Below are 27,939 nucleotides of genomic sequence, written 5' to 3' on the forward strand. Positions count from 1 at the left end.
AAATGGTTTGTCAGTGCTATCACTGCAATCTACGTTCCATATCGGATCCTTTGTTATTATTATTATAAATTAGAGTTTAATATTTCTTCAGGAGTTTCAAATATTTTATTTTTCATATATAAACCGAGCTGTCTGGGATAGAAAGATAAAATTATTTAAATAATAATTAAATAATTTTAAACACGACTGTGTGTGGGACATTACTGTGTGCAATTGCCTGCTGCGTTTTGCCCACAAAATACATACGCAATCAACTTTCCATTATATTCTGTGAAGGGCTTTGAGATATCTCGAAGGTGTTATCAGGCCCTATATGAAATGCAAGGATTATTGTTATCATTAATAATCATCTTGTGATTCATTGTTTAATTACATAAACAGATAAAAGGTATTAAAATGAATATAGTCATCAAAAGCAATCACAAAGGGAGACACAAGGATTGATTATTATTAATAAGAAAAAACAAGTAAAGCTCTGTGTAGACAGCGGGTTACGAGTGCTCGAGGGTCTCAGCACCCATACCCCCCTCCTCCCACCCTCCTCCCACAACCTATTACCGTCACCTGTTTAAGGGGAGCTGGGAGGAAAAAGCCCTGAGGAAGACCACAGTCAGTCTCCTCAACGTCCCCAACACATGGGCCCCTCTTGCCCTTCACCTAACTTGTCAACGGCTGCTCGTCTGGACATCATGAGCTCTGATTGGCCGATGGACCTCGGAGTCAGTGGTGAAGAGGGAGGAGAACCCATCTTTGATGATGGCACAGAGATCACATCCGTCTTAAGGGGAACAGTCCCACTCATCTCCCCGAGAATATTTTCACCCACCGCTTATCAATCTAGTGAATGGCTGAGGGTTTTCCATCTTATTAAGCTCTCACTGAGCAGATTGTCAGCGGCTCAGAGTTTCCTCCGTCCTCATTATACCAGGGACTGAACAGAGGATAAAGTTTCTCAGTGAAAGTTTGGGTGAAAGTGTGGAGATGAGCCATGTTGTCAGCGTTGTAAAATGACACCTGTCCCCCCTCATAGTCCAGGAACACTCCGACCTTCCCGGGTCTCTCTCTCGGGGTCAGACAGGTACGATGGGAGGTCAGAGCATAATAGACCACACCCATCAGACACACACACCAGACTCCACCCTCTGTGATGGGTTCTTTTCTGTCCACCGACTCTCTGGCTACTCCCACAATCCAGTCAGTCTTGTTGCCCACCTGCACCTCCCAGTAATGTCCCCCCGACATGTAGCCCTCAGATCCCAGCACAAATGGCCAGTTAATGAACCTCTCCGGGATGTCCGGGAGCTGCTGCTGTTCATCTCCAACTCTCACACTGATCAGGTCGTCAGACAGGATGAGCTGAGGATGGGCTGTGTCAGGATCCAGAGTGACTGTAACTAGAGTGAGAATCAGAACATTACTCAGAACAGTGAACCACACTTACAGCTATAAATAAAATAATCTTTAGCATCACACATTACACACTGTGTAATACATCAACATCTCGTGGTAACAGAATCCAGAAAAAAGGTTCACTGTATGTGTGTGTGTGTGTCAGGGGTGGGGGGTGATGTGAGGGTGTGTTTTGTGTGGGGGTGTAAGTGACGGTGTGTGTGTTGGAGGGGGAGGAAAGCGAAGGCCGCGATGTGGAAATGTTGACATTTACATTTTGGAAAAGTAAACCAGTCCTGGCAGCACAAACCTGTAAATTGTTCTTGTTCATGATTTTAGGATCTTGTATAACCATGGATTAGATTTCCCCGGTTGATGGATTGTGATGAACATGGACTACTTTTTCCAGTTTTCCCATCTCTCTGGAGAAAAATTATATTCCTGCACTTTGCATTTGTTGCTCTGAACATTTCCTCAAATCACAAAGGCAGAGTCTGCCTATTTTCCTCTCACCTTCTGATTGAATTTTCTGATATTTCCACTGACCTGTTTTCCACCCAAGAGTCTTATTTGAAAAATTATAATATATTTAACTCTGCAAGACTTTTATAATAATAATCCTTGTGTTTGATACAGTGCTTATCACATCATCAAACCAGAATATACTCTAAAGTGAATTGACTGTGTGATTTATGGGAGAAACATGGCATCCAGTTTGCACTCAGAAGCGTTGCACCAACAGTCCTGGGGTGAGGGATCAATTTTATTTGGGGGATTTGTTGACCAGGGGAAACTCCCTTCTCTTGTCGAGTTCTGCCACGGGATCTTTAATGGCCACCAGAACAGGCAGACAGGACCTCGGTTTAACATCGCATCTGAAGGACACCTCTGTCAATACAACACACCCCCAGCACTGAATTGGAGCATCAGCTTAGACGATGTGATTCCAAGATCCGATGTGAGATTCTGACTCAGAGGCGAGAAAGCTCCCACTGAGCCCGGCTGACACATCTTTTATCCCTCCAGGATGACTGTGTTCATTCTACATGTCACTGACCAATCCATATCTTATGGACCACTTTGTAACAGAGTGTAACCGATTGCAGGAGTTCCTTTCAGAGTGGACAGTCCCAGTGTTTGACAATGAACGTGGCAGGTTTATGGGAATATTGTGTTCCCAGGTTACTGAGACTCTTACCTGCGTAGGGGGTGAACTTTCTCCGCTCTGGAAACAAGAAGAAAGGAGAATTAATCAGTTTCACAGCTGCCGCACACGCAGATGAGGAGTATGTTCATGTTTGAAGTCAATGTACATGAGTGAGTCCATGGAAAGCCACTGCCCCTCACACTGAGAGCTGCCGCTGTGTTCAGCCAATTCACACCAGCCACAGATTATAATGTGTGAGATGCTGATAACTTAATTAGAGTTTTCTCTATATATTAATTATAATCATTGTAATAATTCTTGCATTTGATATAGAGCTTTACCACGTCATTGAGATGTCTCAAAGCGCATCACAGGATTTACTGCTAAGTGAATTGACTGTATTTTGTGAGCGAAACACAGCAGTCAATTGTGCACAGCAGTGTCACACAAACAGACATGGATTGAGTGACCCAAATTATTATTTTAAAAATAATAATAATAATAATCCTTGCATTTGATATAGTGCTTTTCACGTCTGGAGGACTTCCCAAAGCGCCTCACAGAATACACTGTAAAGTGAATTGATTGTATATTTGTGGGCGAACGCGGCAGCCAATTGCGCACAGCAGTGTCCCACACACAGTCATGGATTGAAAATGACCAATTTATTATTGTTTTGTTTTTTTGGAGGGATTATTATTAGGCTCTGTGTGGATTAAGGGAATTTAACCAAGGTTTCGCCCTCTGCCTGGGATTGAACTCAGGTCTCTCACTTGCAAAGCGACTGCTCTAAATTTTGCTTTTAAAGAGATTATTACACCTGGAAAAGTGAAGATTAATTGACAAACAGCCAGGTTCCCACTTATTGCTGTGTAAACAGAGGCACGTGGAGTAAGGAAACTGGCCTTAGGTTTTTCCCTGTTTAGGAATCAAACCCGTGACCTCTCGCTTGTGAGGCGAATGCTCTAAACACTGAGCTACAGGACTCCATAATTCAAAAGATTAGCCAAATCAGCAAGGCCATAATAATGTGCTTGATAGTATTTACTATAAATAATAATATATATCGTAATGTACTTTATGCTTTATTTTTTTCTAGTAGGTCTGAAATTAAGTTATTTCTGGTTAAGTTTGTAATACATTGGAATTAATTTGGTAGTTTTGATTTACTTTTTCTCAGCTTTCAGTGATCAGAAACCCTCCACATGAGGTGATATCACTGGTATATTTCCTTTATAATTTACTTCAGAAATGTTCAAGATCTGAAACCATTTATCAATAAAAATCTGAATTTAATTCAGTTTCCACACTCCACACGCCTAATAATAATCCCTCAAGAAAAAAAACAATAATAAATTGGTCACTTCAATTTGGTTGCTGCTTTTTGCCCATAAATATACAGAATACACTTTGCAGTATATTCTGTGAAGCACTTTGAGACGTCTAGAAGATGCGAAAAGCATTATATTAAATGTAAGGCTTATGGTCATTATTATTATTATTATTACTGTGATAAAGGACTTGTGAGGCCTGAAAAGTGAAGCTGTTTATAAAATTTGACCAGGATTTTGTGGAACATTTTCCAACAAGGAAGGAGGCAGCCCGAGCACTAACTCTCGGCAATGACGGTTGGTAAGAAAGCTGTGTAAGAGAAGGGGAAGTGTACCAATTAATAACCATAACATAACTCGAATTGATATAGAATATATAGAATATATAGAAATATAGACTGTATCTTACAGCACAGAAGGAGGGCATTCGGCCCATCGTACCCGTGACATGTTTTTGAAATAACTACCAATTAGTCCCATTCTCCTGCTCTTACCCCATAGCTCTGCACATTATTGCTTTCAAAGTAAATCTATCTTTTTGGTTCATGCACTACCTTCATCTCAGTCGATTATTAGTATCTCAGGATAAATATTGGGGTTTGTTAACATTTATCTCTCAGTCACGAAGATTGTGTGAAACACATTTTATGCAACTATTTGGTGTTGAGGTGATCTAATGTCAATGAGATTTCATCACAACAGAGATTGTTGTATAATTTTGCTTACCCAGTCTTTTCTGAAGGTCTGTTGAATAAAAAATTGAAATTGTTAGTATAGACACATTGTTACTACATTGACAAACTGATTATGTATAGTCGTGTAGCTCAGTGGTTAGAGCACTCGCCTCACAAGCGAGAGACCTGGGTTCGATTCCCGGTAGTGCGACATGTTGGGCAAGTTTCCTTACTCCACATGCCTCTGTTTACCCAGCAGTACATAGAGACTGGTTGTTAGTGGATTGGTGTATGGCTTTTCCGGGAGTAATAATTCCTTCCAAAAACTATTAATAATTTGATCACTCAATCCACGACTTTGTTGGCCACTACTGAGCGCAATTGGCTGCAGTGTTTTGCCCACAAAATATACAGTCAAATAAATTTGCAGTATATTCTATGAGGTGCGTTGTGACCTCTCGCAGATGTGAGAAGGCGCTATATCAAATGCAAGGATTATTATTATGATGAATACAGTTTTATGTTGAGGGATAATCTACAGGGTGTTTAGCAACCCCAGGTTTTCTTTCTTAAAATGATTTTTTATTTTCTAAGCCTACAGAGGAGGTGAAACAAGCTATCAGATATACATATCAACTTGTTACTCCATCATGGTACAGAAGATGTTGCACCAACCTTGGCAACGGATCATTATCTGCCATGAAAATGGTGGAGCTCATTCACTCTCACCGATCCTCTGGACGTCTAAATACAGTTAAACCTCAGCCTCGCCTCCTTGCTTGCTTCCTTTAAGACCCATGTTAAGAATCTCCTCTTCGACCCTGCTTTCAATCACCCTGATTCCCCATGCCATACACCCTCCCCAATCCCAACCCGCAGCTTGGGTCCAAAACTCTGACTGTCTAATGCCTTGGGACGTTATCAAGCTACCGGCCCATCTCCAACCTCCCCTTTCTCTCCAAGGTCCTGGAAAGAGTTGTCGCCAGATGTCGCTCACACACACAGATACAGACACACACACACAGAGATACAAACACACACACAGAGAAACACACACACAGAGATACAGACACACACGCACACAGATACAGACACACACACAGAAACACACACACACAGAGATACAGACAAACACACAGAGATACAGACACACACACAGAGATACAGACACACACAGAGATACAGACACACACACACACAGATACAGACACACACACACAGAGAAACACACTCACAGACACACACACACACAGATAGACACAGACACACACTCACATTACACACACTCACACTCACATTACTCACTCACACACTCACATTAAACACACACACACACACACAGAGACACACACAGATAGACACACACACAGAGACACACACACACACACAGAGACACACACACACACAGAGACACACACAGATAGACACACACACAGAGACACACACACACACACAGAGACACACACACACACAGAGACACACACACACACACACAGAGACACACACACACACAGAGACACACACACAGACACAGATACACACACACACACAGATACACACAGATAGACACACACACACACAGAGACACACACACAGACACAGATACAGAGAGACACACACACACACACAGAGACACACACACAGACACAGATACAGAGAGACACACACACACACACAGAGACACACACACAGATACAGATACACACACACACACAGAGACACACACACAGATACAGATACACACACACACAGAGATACACACACAGACAAGAGATACACACACACAGAGACACACACACACACACAGAGATACACACACAGACAAGAGATACACATAAACATAGACACACTCACACACAGATATACACAGACACACACACTCAGACACACACACACTCACATTACACAGTCACTCACATTACACTCACACATACATCACACATCACACACACACTCAGACACACACTCACACACAGAAACACACAGATACACACAGACACACTTACTCAGACACACACACACTCACATTACACACAGTCACACTCACACACTCACATGACACACTCACATTACACTCACAGACACAGTGTTGCTGACACTGACCAGAAGCAACGGGAGCAATGGCGGTGCTCAGGAGCCACAATGCACTGCGCGGTGAAAGCGCCCTATCTCTGTGATGGTGGCGGTGTCTCACTGACAGTGCGGAGCGGCTGCAGCGCCACCTGTTGGTGCCACAGCGTCACCGCAGCATATAACCACACAGCGCGCGGGGCAGCGCCACCCGTTGGTGACACAGCGTCACCGCGGCATATAACCGCACACAATGGCGGCCGCGGTACTCGGGTAACGTTGGACACCGGTTAATTCGGACAACAGGCGCCGGGTCCCGGTTGGTTTGGGCCTTGAACCGGTTTCCATCCGACGGCTGTCAATCAGCGAAGGGGGCGGGAGGAACGGGACCGAGAGGAGGGCGGGGCCGGAGAGGGGCGGAGTCACCACCGCACATTGATTGACAGCGGCTCCGGGCGGCCAATCAGCAGCCAGAGCGGGGGGGGGGGGGGGGGGGGGCATTGACCGCTTCCGGCGGACGGGAAGGAATCCGTCATTTCCCCCAAAACTTCCCGGAAATCAACACGTTACCGTTTATCATCATCTCCTCCCCTCCGCCCTGAGCGCTCGCTCTCCTCCTCCATCTCTCCGACTCTCACTCCCTCTCTCACTCCCTCTCTCACTCCCTCTCTCACCCTCTCTCCTCCCTCTCTCTCACTCCCTCTCACTCCCTCTCTCACTCCCTCTCTCTCACTCCCTCTCTCTCACTCCCTCTCTCTCACTCCCTCTCTCGCTCCTCTCTCACTCCCTCTCTCACTCCCTCTCTCACTCCCTCTCTCACTCCCTCTCTCGCTCCCTCTCTCTCACTCCCTCTCTCACTCCCTCTCTCGCTCCCTCTCTCTCACTCCCTCTCTCTCACTCCCTCTCTCACTCCCTCTCTCACTCCCTCTCTCTCACTCCCTCTCTCACTCCTCTCTCACTCTCTCTCTCACTCCCTCTCTCTCACTCCCTCTCTCACTCCCTCTCTCTCACTCCCTCTCTCACTCCCTCTCTCTCACTCCCTCTCTCGCTCCCTCTCTCGCTCCCTCTCTCACTCCCTCTCTCTCACTCCCTCTCTCACTCCTCTCTCTCACTCCCTCTCTCACTCCCTCTCTCACTCCCTCTCTCTCTCGCTCTTGCTCCCTGACCGCTCGCTCTCCGTCTCCATCTCTCCGACTCTCTTCCCCCTCCCTCTCCCTCTCTCTTGCTCTTTCTCGCTCTCTCTTTCTCACTCCCTCTCCCTCTCTCTCGCTCCCTCGCTCCCTGACCGCTCGCTCTCCTTCTCCATCTCTCCGACTCTCACTCCCTCTCTCACTCCCTCTCTCTCACTCCATCTCTCTCACTCCCTCTCTCGCTCCCTCTCTCACTCCCTCTCTCTCACTCCCTCTCTCTCTCTCTCACTCTCTCTCTCTCACTCCCTCGCCCTCTCTCTTGCTCTTTCTCGCTCTCTCTCTCTCACTCCCTCTCCCTCTCTCTTGCTCCCTCGCTCCCTGACCGCTCACTCTCCTTCTCCATCTCTCCGACTTTCTTTCGCTCTCTCACTCCCTTTCTCTCTCTCTCGCTCTCGCTTCCTCGCTCCCTGACCGCTCGCTCTCCTTTTCCATCTCTCCGACTCTCTTTGTCTCCGACTCTCTCTCACTCCCTCTCTCGCTCTCTCACTCGCTCTCTCTCGCTCTCACTCCCTCTCTCTCTCTCTCTCTCTCTCACCCTCTCTCTCACTGTCTCCCTCGCTCTGACTCCCTTTCTCTCACTCAGTCTCTCTCTCACTCCCTCTCTCTCTCACTCCCTCTCACGCTCTCACTCCCTCGCTCTGACTCTCTTTTCTCCCTCTCACTCCCTCTCTCTCACTTCACCCAGTTGTGCGTCGCTTTTCCGGGTGTAATAATCCGTACAATAATAATAATAGTAATTTGTTTACTTCAATCCATGACTGTTTGTCGGGACGCTGCTGCTGTGCACAATCGGCTGTCGCACTTCGCTCACAAAGTATACAGTCAAAGTATACGCTTTAGAGTATGTCCTGTGAAGCGCTTCGAGACGTCGTGACTATGTGGTAAGTCACTATACCAAACGCATGGATAATTATTACGTTTCGCCCACAAAATGCACAGTCAATTCACTTTACACAAAATTGGGTGAAGCCCTTTGGGACGTCTGAAAGATGTGATGAGGCACTATATCAAATGCAAGAATTATTATTACATTCAATTCTTGTCTCCTATCGCCCTCTTCGCCTGATCTCTCTCCTGAGCCCCTCCACAGCCTGAGCATCCTCCACCAGGCTCACCGCAACACTTGGCAATGGTTGTCCCAGAGCCGCCACCCCAACTGCCCCATGGTCAGCGCTCTCTGCAAGGCCTGCCTCCCCTGCCTCCGAATGGTAACCCCTCGCCTTCCCTCACTGCCCTCATGCACATCCTTCCCAACTGAATAAAATAAATAATAATTTGGTCACTCAATCCACGAGTGTCTGTGGGTCACTGCTGTACGCAATTAGCTGCCATCCTCCGCCCACAAACTACACAGTCAATTCACTTCACAGTTTATTCTGTGAACCCCTTTGAAATACCTCAAAGATGTGATAAGGTCTCAAAGATGTGATATATCAAATTCAAGGAATATTATTATTATTTCTTACCCCTCATACTTGATAGTCATTTTCCCCGAAACCCTCTCCCACCAGCTCCCCAATTCGCATCACCCTCCAAAATGTTGGCTCCTTCTCTAACAAAGCTTTCACTATCCACCGCCTTCACCTGCCTGTCAAGTGCTTTGAGATGTCTCAACGCTGTGATCGGGCGCTGTATCAAATATACGGATTATTATCTTTCATCATTAATTCATGTCATCCTCTCACACAGCGCGAGATAAAAAGCCGCAATGTCGAAGAAAATGTCTCGGACGCTCTTGGAGAAGATAGAAGTGTTAGACAGAGTCAAGATGGAGCCGCGAGGAACTCCGCTACGAGAACTGGCCAGAAGACTCGGGGTCAAGAAGTCGACCCTGGGCGACATCATCGCCAGTGAGATGAAGCTGCGCCACACAGCGTCCTCCTTAGCCGAGGGCGATGTTGGTCTGCGTAAGAAGAGGGATCGCAAAGGCAAAGATCCCCAGGTGGAGCACGCTCTCCTTCTGTGGTTCCAAAGGGCGTCCACTGAGGGGCAGCTGCTCAATGGGCCCATCCTCAAAGCCAAAGCAGAGAGCCTGGCACGTGACCTCGGGAAGCCGGGCTTCACGGTGACTGACGGCTGGTTTAGCCGCTGGAAGGCACGTAACAACATCGTGTACAGACTGCTTCCCGGAGAGCTGAAGACCGCTGCCGTAGAGGGCGCTGACACCAGCAGCGCGCTGCTCTCTTCCTACGCCGCCGATGACATCTACAACGCAGAGGAAACGGGACTGTACTACCGTGCGGCGCCCGACGGCTCATTGTATTTCCACCGAACGGTGCTGAGCGGTGTGAAGAGGGCGATGGACAGCATCGCGCTGATGGTCTGCGCCAACATGACCGGCAGCGACCGGCGCAAACTGCTGGTCATCGGGAAGAGCCAGTGCCCTCGCTGTATGAAGGGAGTCGACCTCACTGTTCTGCCCGTCATCTATAAGGCCAATAAGATGGCGTGGATGACGAGAGGGATCTTTAAGGATTGGCTGATGCAGTGGGACACAGAGCTGGTCGAGCAGGGGCGTAAGATTCTTGTTTTCATGGACAGCGCACCATGTCACCTGCCCATTCCAACCCTAGAGAACATCTGCCTGGAGCTGATTCCCCGGACACCACTCTGATCCAGCCCATGGGTCAAGGAGTCATCCGAAACCTGAAGCTCTCCTACCGCGAGGAGCTACGAAAGCGCCTCCTGGACGCCATCGAAGGCAACGTGATCAGTCCCCACGCCACGGTGGGAGAGGTGGTGAGACACATCAGCCTACTGGATGCCATCGGTATGGTTGCCAGGGCCTGGGAGAGCATGAAGCCTAAGATGATATCCGACTGCTTCGCAAAGGCCGGGTTTGTGACTGGTGACGCTGCTCCCTGCACTGAGGCTGAGGGGAGGACAAGTGCAGAGGCCGAGGGCGAGAGGCAGATCACTGACCAGTTCCTGGACATTGACGCTGATCTACTCTGCCGTGATCCCCAGGACCACGAGGCCATCGTGACTGAAGCTGTGGCCGCCGAGCGCTTGCTAGTCGAGAACGACAGTGACAGCGACTCTGAGGAGAACGAGGCCCCGTCTGTGACGGCCGGCACAGCTCTGACCGGCCTGCGAGAGGCAGAAAGCTTCTTACTAAAGAGCGGACTCTACGGCAAGTGTTCGAACGCACTTCACGACATTGTTGCGAGCATCAGAGAGAGACGCCACACTGATCTGGTGCAGTCTGACTTGAGAGAAGTTTTCAATAAAAAAGTTTAAATTTCTGTAAATTTTACTCCCTTTTTCTGGAAATATTGCTTATAAAGGGACAATTGCCATGTTTTCCTTGTGAATGATACTGAGCTTTCTGTTCAGGCCTTTACATACCAGTAATTGGTATCAGCGCCTTGGGATGTCCTCCTGATCAAACCGGGTGAGATTTGAAACCAGTTAAATTCAGACGCCGATTAATTCGGACAAAACGCCCGACCCTGGCGTGTACGTCTTAAATGGCTTCCACTGTATAAGCCCAGGTTCACTGTCATTTTAAGTCTCACCGTATGACTGTGTTCCTCAAATCGCTCAACAACATCCATCAGGAGACGTGAGGAAAAGGTGACTGAGAAGTGAGAGCTCCAGCATCCGAGGCAGTCTGACACACTGCGACACACACACACAAATATCTCTGGTATAAACTGTTTAATAAAATGATATTCACAATCCCACTGCTGACACATTGACATACATTCACAACAGATCATTGGAGCAAAACAAACATCAAACAATCTTACAGCACAGAAGCAGTCGATTCGGCCCATCGAGCCTATGCCAACTCTTTGAATGAGTTCCCAAGTAGTCCCTCTCTCCTTTCTTACACCGGCAATTATTTGCTTTTTAAGTACAAGAGTGAAATCCCAAATCAGTTCTAAATTGACTTCTTACAACATTATAGAATATCCAGACTTTGACAAACTTGACGACAATCTCAATTTGACAATGGGTTTTCTGGAACGAGAATTCACAGAAAGTACAGCTGCAAAATTAAGGTTTTAGGTGTTTTTAAGAATTAGCCAAATTCCGTAATGCTCTGAAATGTGATGTAGATAGAGAAAGCCCAAGTAATACAGTTTTTACAGCAGTCACTAAACTTCACAGTGAAATCCCGTGTAGCGCCTTGAAATAATAATAATAATAATCCTTGCATTTGATATAGCGCTTTTCACGTCGGGAGGACGTCCCAAAGCGCTTCACAGAACACACTGTAAAGTGAATTGCAATGTCCTCGAGACGTGAAAGCCTCAATTGTGACAATAATAATCCTTCCATTTGATATAGCTCCTTATCACATGGTTGAGTCATGTCAAAGTGCTTCACAGAATATCCTGTAAAGCGCTGTGACTATTTTCTGGGTGAAATGCAGCATCAATTGTACACAGCAACATCCCACAAACAGTGCTGGATTGAGTATCAAATGCAAGGAATATTATATTCCACGAAAACGTCAAGTAAAGTCCTCCCATATTTACAGAAACCTGCCCTGCTGCAGTGTGTACAGATATCTGGCATGAAGCTGTATATAGATATGTGTGGCTGTCTACAAACTTATCATTTAAACATATATATATATATATATAAACCAAGTGTCCGAAGGTGGGAAAGATTATCATCTGAGCATGTGCCAAAGTGGCAGGAAGTTCATCGGCGACGTTCAATCCACTTCCTCCACGGTTGGGCCCGTAGATGGACAGCTCTTGCCCGATTGCTCGCTCCCCGCTGCCCCTCCCTGCCTCAGCCTGGCCATGACAGGACTGCACACCCTCTCCAGCTCCTTCAGCTGGTGCTCAAACTCTTCCTTCTCCGCCGTCTGGTTTCCATCCAGCCAGGCAATGACCTGTCTGCACTTGTCCAGCGCCTGCCTCCTTTCCTCCTCGCCCACCTTGCCCTCTGTGCTCTTGTCCTCCATTGCACTTTTGGCTGCGTAGACGAACGACTCCAGCCCGTTCTTGGCCGCCACCCTCTCCCGCTGCAACTCGTCATCCACCTTGTAGTTCTCGGCCTCCTGCACCATCCTCTCAATCTCCTCCTTGCTCAGCCGACCCTTCTCGTTGGTGATGGTGATCTTGTTCTCCTTGCCTGTGCTCTTGTCAGCAGCCGAGACGTTCAGGATACCATTGGCATCGATGTCGAAGGTGACCTGGATCTGCGGAACCCACGGGGGGCCGGGGGATTCCACTCAGCTCGAACTTGCCCAGGAGGTTGTTGTCCTTGGTCATGGCTCTCTCACCCTCATACACTTGCACCAAGACGCCGGGCTGGTTGTCGGAGTAGGTGGTGAAGACCTGGGTCTGTTTGGTGGGGATGGTTGAGTTCCTCTTGATGAGGGCGGTCATCACGCCTCCCGCCGTCTCCAGCCCCAGGGACAGAGGAGTCACGTCCAGCAGGAGAAGGTCCTGCACGTTCTGAGACTTGTCACCCATCAGGATGGCGGCTTGCACAGCCGCACCATAAGCCACTGCCTCATCTGGGTTGATGCCCTTGTTCAGCTCTCGGCCGTTGAAGAAATCCTGCAGAAGTTTCTGGATCTTCGGGATGCGAGTGGAGCCACCGACGAGGACCACATCTTGGATCTGAGACTTGTCCAGCTTCGCGTCAGTTAATGCTTTCTCCACTGGCTCCAGGGTCCCTCTGAACAGGTCCCCATTGAGCTCCTCAAACCGTGCCCTGGTGATGGAGGTGTAGAAGTCGATGCCTTCAAAGAGGGAGTCGATCTCAATGCTGGCTTGGGTGCTTGAAGACAGAGTCCTCTTTGCCCTCTCACAGGCTGTCCTCAGCCTCCTGACCGCCCTCTTGTTCTGGCTGATGTCCCTCTTGTGTTTCTCTTGAACTCCTGGATGAAGTGGTCAACCATGCGGCTGTCAAAGTCCTCGCCCCCCAGGTGGGTATCACCAGCCGTGGATTTGACTCGAAGATCCCACCATCGATGGTGAGGACGGACACATCGAAGGTGCCCCCACCCAGGTCGAAGATCAGGATGTTCCTCTCCCCGTGGCCCTTCTTGTCCAGGCCGTATGCGATGGCGGCCGCCGTGGGCTCGTTGATTATTCGGAGGACATTGAGCCCTGCTATCACTCCGGCATCTTTGGTGGCCTGGCGCTGGGAGTCGTTGAAGTAAGCGGGCACCGTGATGACAGCGTTGGTGACCTTGGAGCCCAGATAAGCCTCAGCGATCTCCTTCATCTTGGTTAGAACCATAGAGGAGATCTCCTCAGGGTTGAAAGTCTTGGGCTCTCCCTTGTACTCAACCTGCACCATGGGTTTTCCCCCCTGGCTCAACACCTGGAAAGGCCAGTGCTTCATGTCCGCCTGCACCACAGGGTCATCGAACTTCCTCCCTATCAGCCTCTTGGCATCAAAGACGGTGTTGGGGGGGTTGAGGGCCACCTGGTTCTTGGCCGCCTCCCCGATCAGCCTCTCGGTGTCGTTGAAGGCCACGTAGCTGGGCGTGGTGCGGTTGCCCTGGTCGTTGGCGATGATCTCCACCTTGCCGTGCTGGAACACACCCACACAGGAGTAGGTGGTGCCCAGGTCGATGCCAATCGCTGTGGCCATTGTCCTGCAGTCAGTGGCCGGGACTTTATGGAACTCAGAGCTTTGACTCGGAATCGCTGTCCCAATGGCAGTGGATCTTGTGGTGGAGTCGCTGCGAAGAAGTTTTTCTCTCTGTGTCTTCTTTCTCTCTCTCTCTCTCTCTCTCTCTCTCTGTCTTTCGTTCTCTCTCCTCTCTCTCTCTCTCTCTCTCTGTCTCACTCTCAGTCTCTCTCTCTGTCTCTCTCGGTCTCTCTGTGGCTGTGGCTCTGCTCTCGGTCACTCTGTGGCTGTGCTCTCGGTCACTCTGTGGCTCTGCTCTCGGTCACTCTGTGGCTGTGGCTGTGCTCTCGGTCACTCTGTGGCTCTGCTCTCGGTCACTCTGTGGCTGTGGCTCTGCTCTCGGTCACTCTGTGGCTGTGGCTCTGCTCTCGGTCTCTCTGTGGCTGTGGCTGTGCTCTCGGTCTCTCTGTGGCTGTGGCTGTGCTCTCGGTCACTCTGTGGCTGTGGCTCTGCTCTCGGTCTCTCTGTGGCTGTGGCTGTGCTCTCGGTCTCTCTGTGGCTGTGGCTCTGCTCTCGGTCACTCTGTGGCTGTGGCTGTGCTCTCGGTCTCTCTGTGGCTGTGGCTGTGCTCTCGGTCACTCTGTGGCTCTGCTCTCGGTCACTCTGTGGCTGTGCTCTCGGTCACTCTGTGGCTCTGCTCTCGGTCACTCTGTGGCTCTGCTCTCGGTCACTCTGTGGCTCTGCTCTCGGTCACTCTGTGGCTCTGCTCTCGGTCACTCTGTGGCTGTGCTCTCGGTCACTCTGTGGCTGTGGCTGTGCTCTCGGTCACTCTGTGGCTGTGGCTCTGCTCTCGGTCACTCTGTGGCTGTGGCTCTGCTCTCGGTCACTCTGTGGCTGTGGCTCTGCTCTCGGTCACTCTGTGGCTGTGGCTCTGCTCTCGGTCACTCTGTGGCTGTGGCTCTGCTCTCGGTCACTCTGTGGCTCTGCTCTCGGTCACTCTGTGGCTGTGGCTCTGACTCTCTGTATATGGCATCAGCTGCTCGGGCTGTGGGCGGGTCTGTCGCCCACGGCGGCCAATCAGAGGGCGGTGCGGTGACGTCACGGACAGAAACCCCCAGAAGCTTCCGGGTTGGCGGCCAATCAGAGCGGCGGAACTGTGGGGAAACCTCAGGAAGGAACGAAGCGGAGAATCCGCTGTAAATCAGGAAAACCGCATCGAAACTTCTGGGAACATCTGGAATTCAGCACAAATACAGCGCAAAAGTGCCGAAACCTGAAAATCAGCGGCACCTCAGTGTAAAGGGCAGAAACACCCGAAAATCAGCACAAACTTCAGGAAAAATGCCCCCAAACAGCTGGAAATCAGCTGAAAATTAGCGCAAAAGTTTCCAAACATCTGGAATCAGCCGCGACTTCTTCTTAATATGTGGAGATCGCGATCACTGGAAATCAGCCGAAACTTTGGGAATGTGTCGCTGGAAACCAGACAAACGTTCACGTGAGTGTTCGACCGCTGGTTATCAGCTGAAACTTCTGGAAAGTGCTGTAAACCATTGGGAACTCATATCAAATTGTTCGCAATTTTTGCTGAAATTTTGGGGAAGTGATAGACACAGCGGGAGATCCGCTGAAACTTCATTGAAAGTGTCCAAAACATCACGAAGTCAAAGTTTATATGAAGTTATTATTATTGAAGTGAAGATGTGTAAAGTTACTGGAAATCAGCAGAAGTTTCTCGACAGTGCAGCTGGAAATGAGCCAAAAGTTCATGTCAAGTGCCGACACCACAGCTCATCAGCTGTAACTTCGAGAAAGTGCTGCAAGAAATTTGCTGAAGTTTCCAGTAAGTGCCGGAATCAGTTGGAAATGTACATTAAATTGTTCAAATGTGAACAGCCACTCAGACAACAACACGATTACATTTGTATAGCGCCTTTCACGACGGGAGGACGTCCTGAGGCGCTGGACAGAGTACAGCATTTCAGACCTGAGTGGGGTCGGGGGGGAGGGGGAGGGGGAGGGGAGAGGCCGATGGTGTGGTCGATGAGGAGGGTCTTGAGGCGAGACTTAAAGGAGGCTAAGGAGGGGGCGAGGCGGAGTGATGGGGGATGGATTCCCAGAGGTTCGGGCGGAGTGGCTGAAGGCTCTCCCGCCAATGGTGGGCGGGTGGGTCGGGGGACGTTGAGCAGCCAGAGCCGGCTGAGCGGAATTGAATTGGCTAAAGGGAGTACAATTGCCAAGTTTTAAGTCTGCAGATGATACTAAGCTAAGACAAGCAGTGAACGGAGAGGAGGATAGTAGCAGAATATAAGAGGACGTAGACAGAGTGGTAGAATGGGCAGACATGTGGCACATGAAGTTTAATGTGGAGAAATGCAAAGTGATGTATTTCGGGATGTGGGACCTCATAGTTGGTACAGTAAATCTTTGAAGGTCGCAGGACAGGAAGACAAAGCTATTTAAAAATATATAGGAAATACTTGGCTGTATTAATAGGGGCAAAATTCAGGAAGTGGTACTTTATAAAACACTGGTTAGGCCTCAGCTAGAGTTCTGCAGGGTGCAAAGGAAATTTACCAGGTGACATGATTTATACCTCATCAGAAAAGTATGCAATGCAGAGTGTCATGGGCATATTTTTGTGGGCAGATATCTATCGTTGATGAGCTTAATCCTCAAAATATGAGTATGCACAGTACTCTGCAACAAATCACACTCCCTTCCATATTCTGCAATAACATAGCGAAAGGAGTCCTCCCACTAAGTCCTCCCAACAAGGAATCCTCCCACTGAGTCTTCCTATTGAGTCCTTCCAACAGCCGCCATCCCAAAGGCACATTTTCTTAATCTTAAGGATACCTAAGGGAAGATCAAGCCTTCCAAGGAGAACAAAAATGCCACACAAAGGAGAGAAGTCTGAATAAATGAAACTGAAGAACAAAGAACAGCTCAGTTGGACTTCGACACAGAACGACATGATCTCAAAACCTGTACATCATGTTCGAAGGAGAAACTGTAAATGTCATCTACATGGAAGCTTTGCAATAACTCAAAGACAATCTGGATCACATATAAACTCGTCCGGTTAGCATAGCATTGACAATATCTTTCATTGTTGATGAGCTATGACCCATCGCACATGTATGGGAGTTTTGCTTAAGGTGTACATACAGTGTTCGTGGCATGTTAAATGGTTTGTCAGTGCTATCACTGCAATCTACGTTCCATATCGGATCTTTGTTATTATTATAAATTAGAGTTTAATATTTCTTCAGGAGTTTCAAATATTTTATTTTTCATATATAAACCGAGCTGTCTGGGATAGAAAGATAAAATTATTTAAATAATAATTAAATAATTTTAAACACGACTGTGTGTGGGACATTACTGTGTGCAATTGCCTGCTGCGTTTTGCCCACAAAATACATACGCAATCAACTTTCCATTATATTCTGTGAAGGGCTTTGAGATATCTCGAAGGTGTTATCAGGCCCTATATGAAATGCAAGGATTATTGTTATCATTAATAATCATCTTGTGATTCATTGTTTAATTACATAAACAGATAAAAGGTATTAAAATGAATATAGTCATCAAAAGCAATCACAAAGGGAGACACAAGGATTGATTATTATTAATAAGAAAAAACAAGTAAAGCTCTGTGTAGACAGCGGGTTACGAGTGCTCGAAGGGTCTCAGCACCCATACCCCCTCCTCCCACCCTCCTCCCACAACCTATTACCGTCACCTGTTTAAGGGGAGCTGGGAGGAAAAAGCCCTGAGGAAGACCACAGTCAGTCTCCTCAACGTCCCCAACACATGGGCCCCTCTTGCCCTTCACCTAACTTGTCAACGGCTGCTCGTCTGGACATCATGAGCTCTGATTGGCCGATGGACCTCGGAGTCAGTGGTGAAGAGGGAGGAGAACCCATCTTTGATGATGGCACAGAGATCACATCCGTCTTAAGGGGAACAGTCCCACTCATCTCCCCGAGAATATTTTCACCCACCGCTTATCAATCTAGTGAATGGCTGAGGGTTTTCCATCTTATTAAGCTCTCACTGAGCAGATTGTCAGCGGCTCAGAGTTTCCTCCGTCCTCATTATACCAGGGACTGAACAGAGGATAAAGTTTCTCAGTGAAAGTTTGGGTGAAAGTGTGGAGATGAGCCATGTTGTCAGCGTTGTAAAATGACACCTGTCCCCCCTCATAGTCCAGGAACACTCCGACCTTCCCGGGTCTCTCTCTCGGGGTCAGACAGGTACGATGGGAGGTCAGAGCATAATAGACCACACCCATCAGACACACACACCAGACTCCACCCTCTGTGATGGGTTCTTTTCTGTCCACCGACTCTCTGGCTACTCCCACAATCCAGTCAGTCTTGTTGCCCACCTGCACCTCCCAGTAATGTCCCCCCGACATGTAGCCCTCAGATCCCAGCACAAATGGCCAGTTAATGAACCTCTCCGGGATGTCCGGGAGCTGCTGCTGTTCATCTCCAACTCTCACACTGATCAGGTCGTCAGACAGGATGAGCTGAGGATGGGCTGTGTCAGGATCCAGAGTGACTGTAACTAGAGTGAGAATCAGAACATTACTCAGAACAGTGAACCACACTTACAGCTATAAATAAAATAATCTTTAGCATCACACATTACACACTGTGTAATACATCAACATCTCGTGGTAACAGAATCCAGAAAAAAGGTTCACTGTATGTGTGTGTGTGTGTCAGGGGTGGGGGGTGATGTGAGGGTGTGTTTTGTGTGGGGGTGTAAGTGACGGTGTGTGTGTTGGAGGGGGAGGAAAGCGAAGGCCGCGATGTGGAAATGTTGACATTTACATTTTGGAAAAGTAAACCAGTCCTGGCAGCACAAACCTGTAAATTGTTCTTGTTCATGATTTTAGGATCTTGTATAACCATGGATTAGATTTCCCCGGTTGATGGATTGTGATGAACATGGACTACTTTTTCCAGTTTTCCCATCTCTCTGGAGAAAAATTATATTCCTGCACTTTGCATTTGTTGCTCTGAACATTTCCTCAAATCACAAAGGCAGAGTCTGCCTATTTTCCTCTCACCTTCTGATTGAATTTTCTGATATTTCCACTGACCTGTTTTCCACCCAAGAGTCTTATTTGAAAAATTATAATATATTTAACTCTGCAAGACTTTTATAATAATAATCCTTGTGTTTGATACAGTGCTTATCACATCATCAAACCAGAATATACTCTAAAGTGAATTGACTGTGTGATTTATGGGAGAAACATGGCATCCAGTTTGCACTCAGAAGCGTTGCACCAACAGTCCTGGGGTGAGGGATCAATTTTATTTGGGGGATTTGTTGACCAGGGGAAACTCCCTTCTCTTGTCGAGTTCTGCCACGGGATCTTTAATGGCCACCAGAAGAGGCAGACAGGACCTCGGTTTAACATCTCATCTGAAGGACACCTCTGTCAATACAACACACCCCCAGCACTGAATTGGAGCATCAGCTTAGACGATGTGATTCCAAGATCCGATGTGAGATTCTGACTCAGAGGCGAGAAAGCTCCCACTGAGCCCGGCTGACACATCTTTTATCCCTCCAGGATGACTGTGTTCATTCTACATGTCACTGACCAATCCATATCTTATGGACCACTTTGTAACAGAGTGTAACCGATTGCAGGAGTTCCTTTCAGAGTGGACAGTCCCAGTGTTTGACAATGAACGTGGCAGGTTTATGGGAATATTGTGTTCCCAGGTTACTGAGACTCTTACCTGCGTAGGGGTGAACTTTCTCCGCTCTGGAAACAAGAAGAAAGGAGAATTAATCAGTTTCACAGCTGCCGCACACGCAGATGAGGAGTATGTTCATGTTTGAAGTCAATGTACATGAGTGAGTCCATGGAAAGCCACTGCCCCTCACACTGAGAGCTGCCGCTGTGTTCAGCCAATTCACACCAGCCACAGATTATAATGTGTGAGATGCTGATAACTTAATTAGAGTTTTCTCTATATATTAATTATAATCATTGTAATAATTCTTGCATTTGATATAGAGCTTTACCACGTCATTGAGATGTCTCAAAGCGCATCACAGGATTTACTGCTAAGTGAATTGACTGTATTTTGTGAGCGAAACACAGCAGTCAATTGTGCACAGCAGTGTCACACAAACAGACATGGATTGAGTGACCCAAATTATTATTTTAAAAATAATAATAATAATAATCCTTGCATTTGATATAGTGCTTTTCACGTCTGGAGGACTTCCCAAAGCGCCTCACAGAATACACTGTAAAGTGAATTGATTGTATATTTGTGGGCGAACGCGGCAGCCAATTGCGCACAGCAGTGTCCCACACACAGTCATGGATTGAAAATGACCAATTTATTATTGTTTTGTTTTTTTGGAGGGATTATTATTAGGCTCTGTGTGGATTAAGGGAATTTAACCAAGGTTTCGCCCTCTGCCTGGGATTGAACTCAGGTCTCTCACTTGCAAAGCGACTGCTCTAAATTTTGCTTTTAAAGAGATTATTACACCTGGAAAAGTGAAGATTAATTGACAAACAGCCAGGTTCCCACTTATTGCTGTGTAAACAGAGGCACGTGGAGTAAGGAAACTGGCCTTAGGTTTTTCCCTGTTTAGGAATCAAACCCGTGACCTCTCGCTTGTGAGGCGAATGCTCTAAACACTGAGCTACAGGACTCCATAATTCAAAAGATTAGCCAAATCAGCAAGGCCATAATAATGTGCTTGATAGTATTTACTATAAATAATAATATATATCGTAATGTACTTTATGCTTTATTTTTTTCTAGTAGGTCTGAAATTAAGTTATTTCTGGTTAAGTTTGTAATACATTGGAATTAATTTGGTAGTTTTGATTTACTTTTTCTCAGCTTTCAGTGATCAGAAACCCTCCACATGAGGTGATATCACTGGTATATTTCCTTTATAATTTACTTCAGAAATGTTCAAGATCTGAAACCATTTATCAATAAAAATCTGAATTTAATTCAGTTTCCACACTCCACACGCCTAATAATAATCCCTCAAGAAAAAAAACCATAATAAATTGGTCACTTCAATTTGGTTGCTGCTTTTTGCCCATAAATATACAGAATACACTTTGCAGTATATTCTGTGAAGCACTTTGAGACGTCTAGAAGATGCGAAAAGCATTATATTAAATGTAAGGCTTATGGTCATTATTATTATTATTATTACTGTGATAAAGGACTTGTGAGGCCTGAAAAGTGAAGCTGTTTATAAAATTTGACCAGGATTTTGTGGAACATTTTCCAACAAGGAAGGAGGCAGCCCGAGCACTAACTCTCGGCAATGACGGTTGGTAAGAAAGCTGTGTAAGAGAAGGGGAAGTGTACCAATTAATAACCATAACATAACTCGAATTGATATAGAATATATAGAATATATAGAAATATAGACTGTATCTTACAGCACAGAAGGAGGGCATTCGGCCCATCGTACCCGTGACATGTTTTTGAAATAACTACCAATTAGTCCCATTCTCCTGCTCTTACCCCATAGCTCTGCACATTATTGCTTTCAAAGTAAATCTATCTTTTTGGTTCATGCACTACCTTCATCTCAGTCGATTATTAGTATCTCAGGATAAATATTGGGGTTTGTTAACATTTATCTCTCAGTCCCGAAGATTGTGTGAAACACATTTTATGCAACTATTTGGTGTTGAGGTGATCTAATGTCAATGAGATTTCATCACAACAGAGATTGTTGTATAATTTTGCTTACCCAGTCTTTTCTGAAGGTCTGTTGAATAAAAAATGTAAATTGTTAGTATAGACACATTGTTACTACATTGACAAACTGATTATGTATATTCCTGTAGCTCAGTGGTTAGAGCACTCGCCTCACAAGCGAGAGACCTGGGTTCGATTCCCGGTAGTGCGACATGTTGGGCAAGTTTCCTTACTCCACATGCCTCTGTTTACCCAGCAGTACATAGAGACTGGTTGTTAGTGGATTGGTGTATGGCTTTTCCGGGAGTAATAATTCCTTCCAAAAACTATTAATAATTTGATCACTCAATCCACGACTTTGTTGGCCACTACTGAGCGCAATTGGCTGCAGTGTTTTGCCCACAAAATATACAGTCAAATAAATTTGCAGTATATTCTATGAGGTGCGTTGTGACCTCTCGCAGATGTGAGAAGGCGCTATATCAAATGCAAGGATTATTATTATGATGAATACAGTTTTATGTTGAGGGATAATCTACAGGGTGTTTAGCAACCCCAGGTTTTCTTTCTAAAATTAATTTTTATTTTCTAAAACTACAGAGGAGGTGAAACAAGCTATCAGAGATACATATCAACTTGTTACTCCATCATGGTACAGAAGATGTTGCACCAAACTTGGCAACGGATCATTATCTGCCATGAAAATGGTGGAGCTCACTCACTCTCACCGATCCTCTGGACGTCTAAATACAGTTAAACCTCAGCCTCGCCTCCTTCCTTGCTGCCTGCAAGACCCATGTTAAGAATCTCCTCTTCGACCCTGCTTTCAATCACCCTGATTCCCCATGCCATACACCCTCCCCAATCCCAACCCGCAGCTCGGGTCCAAAACTCTGACTATCTAATGCCTTGGGACGTTATCAAGCTACCGGCCCATCTCCAACCTCCCCTTTCTCTCCAAGGTCCTGGAAAGAGTTGTCGCCTCCCAACTGCGCTCTTTCCTTTCCACCCATTCTCTTTTCAAACCCCTTCAGTCAGGTTTCCGTGCTGCCCATAGCACAGAAACTGCCCTGGTCAAGGTCACCAATGATATCCTGACCATCTGTGACCAGGGCTCCCTCTGCCTCCTCGTCCTCCTCGACCTATCGGCAGCATTCGATACGGTCGACCACGCTATCCTACTCCACCGCTTGTCCTCCCACCTCAACCTTCAAGGCACTGTCCTTTAGTGGTTTAGGTCGTACCTTTCTCACCGTCTTCACTTTGTCTCGACGAATGGCTTCTCCTCCACCCCCCGTACTGTCTCATGTGGAGTCCCTCAGGGCTCTGTCCTCGGTCCCCTCCTCTTCACCCTCTATATGCTCCCCCTTGGTGACATCATCCGCAGACATGGAGTTAACTTCCACATGTATGCGGATGACACCCAACTCTACCTTTCCTCCTCTACTCTCAACTCCACGACCACCGATGTCCTGACAGCTGCCTGTCCGACATCGAGTCCTGGACGAGAGACAACTTTCTTCAGCTCAACGTGCGAAAAACCGAGGCCCTCCTGATTGGTTCGCGTCAGCGCCTCCGCACCTCAGGCGCCGACACCATCAGCATCCAAGGCTGCACTCTCCACCTCTCAAAGCCAGTCAGGAACCTCGGCGTTTTGTTCGACCCTGAGCTGTCCTTTCTCCCTCACATCCGCACCACAACTGGCACCGCCTTCCATCACCTCCGGAACATCGCCAGACTACGGCATTACCTCACCCCTCACGCTGCTGAAACCCTGGTTCACGCCTTTGTCACCTCAAGACTGGACTATGGGAACTCTCTCCTCGCCGGCCTTCCCGCCACCTCCCTCCACAACTGCAGGTCATTCAGAACTCTGCAGCTCGTGTACTGTCCCGCACCAGGCTTCCGGAACACATCACTCCCACCCACGCTGGCCTCCACTGGCTCCCCATCCCCCAGAGGATTGATTTCAATATCCTCATCCTCACCTACAAGGCCATTCACGGCCTTGCTCCCTCCTACCTCTCCAACCTACTATCCCCCTACCTACCTGCCCGTACCCTCCGTTCCTCTGGCTCCGGTCTGCTCCAGGTCCCCCGCCCCAACCGCCCTACCATCGGTGGTCGGGCCTTCAGCCTCTCAGCCCCGAGGCTCTGGAACTCTATCCCCCAGTGCCTTCGCCGCTTCCTCCCTCTCCTCCTTCAAGGCCGGTCTCAAAACCTTTCTCTTTGACCGAGCCTTCAGCTCCCCTCTCGACTCTCTTCCCCCTTCTCGCTCCCTCCCATCCCTCCCCTCACCCTGACCATTTCCCCCCTCCTCGCTCCCTCCCCTCCCCTCACCCTGACCATTTCCCCCCTCCTCGCTCCCTTCCCTCCCCTCACCCTGACCATTTCCCCCCTGCTCGGGTCATGACCCAACTGTGCAGCGCCTTGGGACGTCCTCCTGACGTGAAAGGCGCTTTATAAATGGAATCTTGTTGTTGTTGTTGTCCTCTCAACATGAAAGGAGCTACACACATGTAATTTTGTTCTTATTTCAGTGGTACACAATAAAATTAAGGACTTTGAAATACAATCACAATTAGTGTAACAATTGTTTCATAGAAAGTATTTGTTTCATGAAAACAAACAATGTGTGACTTGTAATGGGAGATGTTACTGGTGGGAACGTACCTTTGATTTCTCGATGCTGTTTTATACTGTAGCCGACAAGAACACTCAGCACCATTATGGCAAGTCCTAAGAGCAGTGAGGAAACCATCAAACTCACTGGCATTTTGGGAAAGAAGTCGTCTGTCAAGAAATGTAAATAGACATTTAAAGAAGTGGTGTGTCAGCCTGGCTCAGTGGTAGCACTCTTCCCTCTGAGTCAGAAGGTTGTGGGTTCAAGTCCCCATATCGGGATTTGGAATCAAATAGTCTAAGCTGAAGCTCCAGTGCATTGCTGGAGGTGTTGCATTGTCGGAGGTGCCGTTCTTTGGATAAGATGATAAACTGAGGTCCCCGAGGTCTACCAACCTGGATGATTCAAGGTTTTTTTTCCATTTGGCTTTTAACACTGAGGAGACCTTCAAAATCCTCCCTGACCATCCAGTTACTGAGTGTTGTTAAGTTAATGAATTGTTATTTTTGTACAATGTGAATTTTATCAAATAAAAATGAGTTGTAAACATTACTGACCAATAACATTCAACTCCATCACTGCCTCTTCATACCATTCAGAGTACTCAACGAAGCACGTGTACTCTCCGTGGTCTGACACCCGCACATCTTCCAGTCTGAGAGACACATTGCCATTGATAAACTCCTCCACAAACAGTTGTGTTCTGCCTCTGTAGGTTTCTTTCTGCTTCTGCAGTTGATGACGTCCCTCCTTGTATAAATGCACTGGGGAGTCATATCTTGTCCTGAACCACTTCACTTCCACACCCTCTAGGGGCAGGTCTGTGGAACACTTACAGTCCAGGACAACATCCGAACCAGCAATGGCTGAGACAGGGAGGGCCGGGCCACTGACTGTGAATTTCTCTGTTTAATAACAAACAATGGATAAGTTAGGAATCAACTGACTCAGACAAACTCTGTAATGCAAGATGTCTCCCTCCCGGGTGAGAGAGCGCATTCCATTCCAACAACCTATCTGTGAAATTTCCATGTCTAGATGGGATGCACGGAAATCTCAGCTTGATTTGGATCCTCTTAAACACGGTAATGGGTTTCTGCATGTGTCAGAATCACGGCTGAGCAAAAAAAAGTCACTGTGATATCAATTAGTTCCGACATAAACAATGATAATAATCCTTGAGGGACGAGTTCAGAATACAACAAGTGAGATTAATGATGGTCTTTGTAACAAGAGGAATGTAAATTGAGGTGCTGTCAGGCCTCAACTGAAGCTATGACTTGAGGCAACCAATGTTGAGAAGCTGATCCATGAATTAATCCCTGGGATGAAATGGTTTAGCTGTGTTGAGAGGCTGTTTAGACTTAGATTATATTCCTCAGCACTGAGGATGTTTAAGGGGTGATCTGATTGAGGTGATTCCAACGGTGAGGAGCTATTGTAGAGCTATTGGAGAAAATTCCCTTCACGATTATAAGTGAACAACCGAGTTCCTAGTTATTGCAAGGTAAACAGAGAAGGGTGGAGAAAAGAAACTTGGCTAAAGTTTAGCCCCACCTGGACTTGAATCTTTGAGGCTTTGCCCAACTCCTGGAACATTAGCAGCTGTCAGTGTGTGAATCACACTCACTCCCAGCCGCCACCTTCAGCAGCTCTCCCTTTACCCTCAGCAATTTAACACCAACAAAATCAAACAGATTCAATGTGTTTCCTTACCAGCCAGTGAGAGGGGAAGCGCAAGCCATAGGACCTGAAGAAAGTGTTTCCAGCTCATCCTCTCGGACCTTCACAATGAGATCAGAACTGGTTACAACACAGCAATTCAGATCATACACACAGAGACTTGTGTTTGTATATCTATCTATATTAATCAAGACAAAATGTTTGTGTGAATTTGTCTGCGTGTCAAGCCAATAATGCTAATAACCAATTAACATTGATTATAAGTCATCAGAAAGGTCTTTCAAGTTGGAGTGTCATGGGCATATTTGTTTTGTGGAACACCTATCACTGATGAGCTACATTTAAAAAATACTTTAATTCAGCCCCACAATTTGAGGTGTGCATCGTATACTGCAACACGGTTTTGACAGAGAAAACACACACCATTCCAGAGAGATACATCTACGCTAATGTATTCTGAAACAAAGTTGCATGAGAGAAAACCAGGGGCATTTTTTGGGTGGATCTCCTATCTTTATATCAAGGCTAATAATGTAATATAAATTAGGATAATATAAATTATAATCATATAATATAAAAGTATAATAATATACTATAAACTGCCAGCTGTGGCTCGAGCACCTCCGCACCTACTGCCTCTCCCCTTCACAGGCCAATCTGACTTTTAATCCAAAGTCATCCTGGAGGCAAACAACAATCCAAAGACGCTGTTATCCACCATCCATATAGAAGGTGCTATAGAAGTACAAGTTGTTGTTGTTATAAAGTACAAAAATCTAATATAAAGTACAATGATCTAATATAAAGTACAGTAAACTAATATGAAATACAATAATATAATATAACATATAATAATACTAAAATCCTCATTCCATATTGGATCCTTTGGTTGCAAGTGCAGCTGCAATAGGTTCAGCCGGTAATTAATAAACATGGAAAACATAATTAATAATTGTGTGATCTTACAACATGTATTTACATTTACATACACAGCAGAACAAACTGCATTCTCTGTTGGAATAGTGATCTGACCTCTTTAATTGTGACAGTGAGGCCCCCGCTGGCCCCGTACTGGGGGTCTCCATGAGGATTATTGGGGTGGAAACGTGTTATGTGTTAACTGCTGTAATGTGCTCCTGCCCTCCCCCTCCTCACAGCCGCTCCTTATTCACCCCAACATGGTGCAGGTCAGAGAGGAGCTCCCATTCCCTCCCTCCTCACTTGCCTCCAATTCTCAGCATTTAAACAACAAACTGGGAATAAACTGACTGCAGAGCTCCCGCTTTACTATTGACACAAACCTGACAATAGAGAACCTCTTTTTCATATTTAAACTCCACATCACCAGAGGTGACGGCAAAACTAATAAATCTATGACTGGAATACAGAATAAAATATTTTTTTTCAATCACAGTCTAATGTCATTTCAGGCAACAATTTCTGACACTTACCTGTTGGTGATTTGCCTCAAAGAGAGGAATCTTCACAGGTAAAACTGTATTGATGTGTGACCGGAATTGCATTTGTCTGACTGTCAAATTGTCTTGTGGGAGTTACATC

The 27,939-nt window shown here is 46.8% G+C and overlaps 1 protein-coding gene and 1 pseudogene across 2 annotated transcripts; both read right to left on the reverse strand.

Annotated features, from left to right (window-relative positions):
• Positions 1–297: 297 nt before the first annotated feature.
• On the reverse strand, positions 298–27,939 carry LOC103191230 (butyrophilin subfamily 1 member A1-like). 2 transcript variants are annotated; one of them, XM_042344832.1, is made up of 7 exons: positions 27,831–27,939; positions 26,413–26,480; positions 25,254–25,601; positions 24,747–24,866; positions 22,127–22,144; positions 2,588–2,614; positions 298–1,394 (listed from the first exon to the last, which is right to left on the reverse strand). In XM_042344832.1, exons 2-7 carry the CDS (start codon positions 26,468–26,470, stop codon positions 868–870), a joined length of 1,098 nt encoding a protein of 365 aa, XP_042200766.1. In that variant the 5' UTR covers positions 26,471–26,480; positions 27,831–27,939; the 3' UTR covers positions 298–867. The 2 variants fall into 2 exon arrangements, with proteins under 2 accessions (XP_042200766.1, XP_042200767.1); XM_042344833.1 differs by having other exon boundaries at positions 24,747–24,812; positions 27,831–27,895.
• LOC121851179 lies at positions 12,211–14,520 on the reverse strand (annotated as a pseudogene).

Source organism: Callorhinchus milii, unplaced genomic scaffold (assembly GCF_018977255.1).
Source record: "Callorhinchus milii isolate IMCB2004 unplaced genomic scaffold, IMCB_Cmil_1.0 Scaffold30, whole genome shotgun sequence".
Taxonomy (NCBI): domain Eukaryota; kingdom Metazoa; phylum Chordata; class Chondrichthyes; order Chimaeriformes; family Callorhinchidae; genus Callorhinchus; species Callorhinchus milii.

Bases quoted from the DNA above. Each gene is read 5' to 3' on its own strand.
- LOC103191230 (XM_042344832.1), bottom strand. From the start codon at position 26,470: ATGAGCTGGAAACACTTTCTTCAGGTCCTATGGCTTGCGCTTCCCCTC. The intron at 25,602-26,412 runs GTAAGGAAACAC...GTTATTAAACAG, and splicing joins GCTTCCCCTCTCACTGGCTG to AGAAATTCACAGTCAGTGGC. The intron at 1,395-2,587 runs GTAAGAGTCTCA...TTCTCACTCTAG, and splicing joins AAAGTTCACCCCCTACGCAG to TTACAGTCACTCTGGATCCT.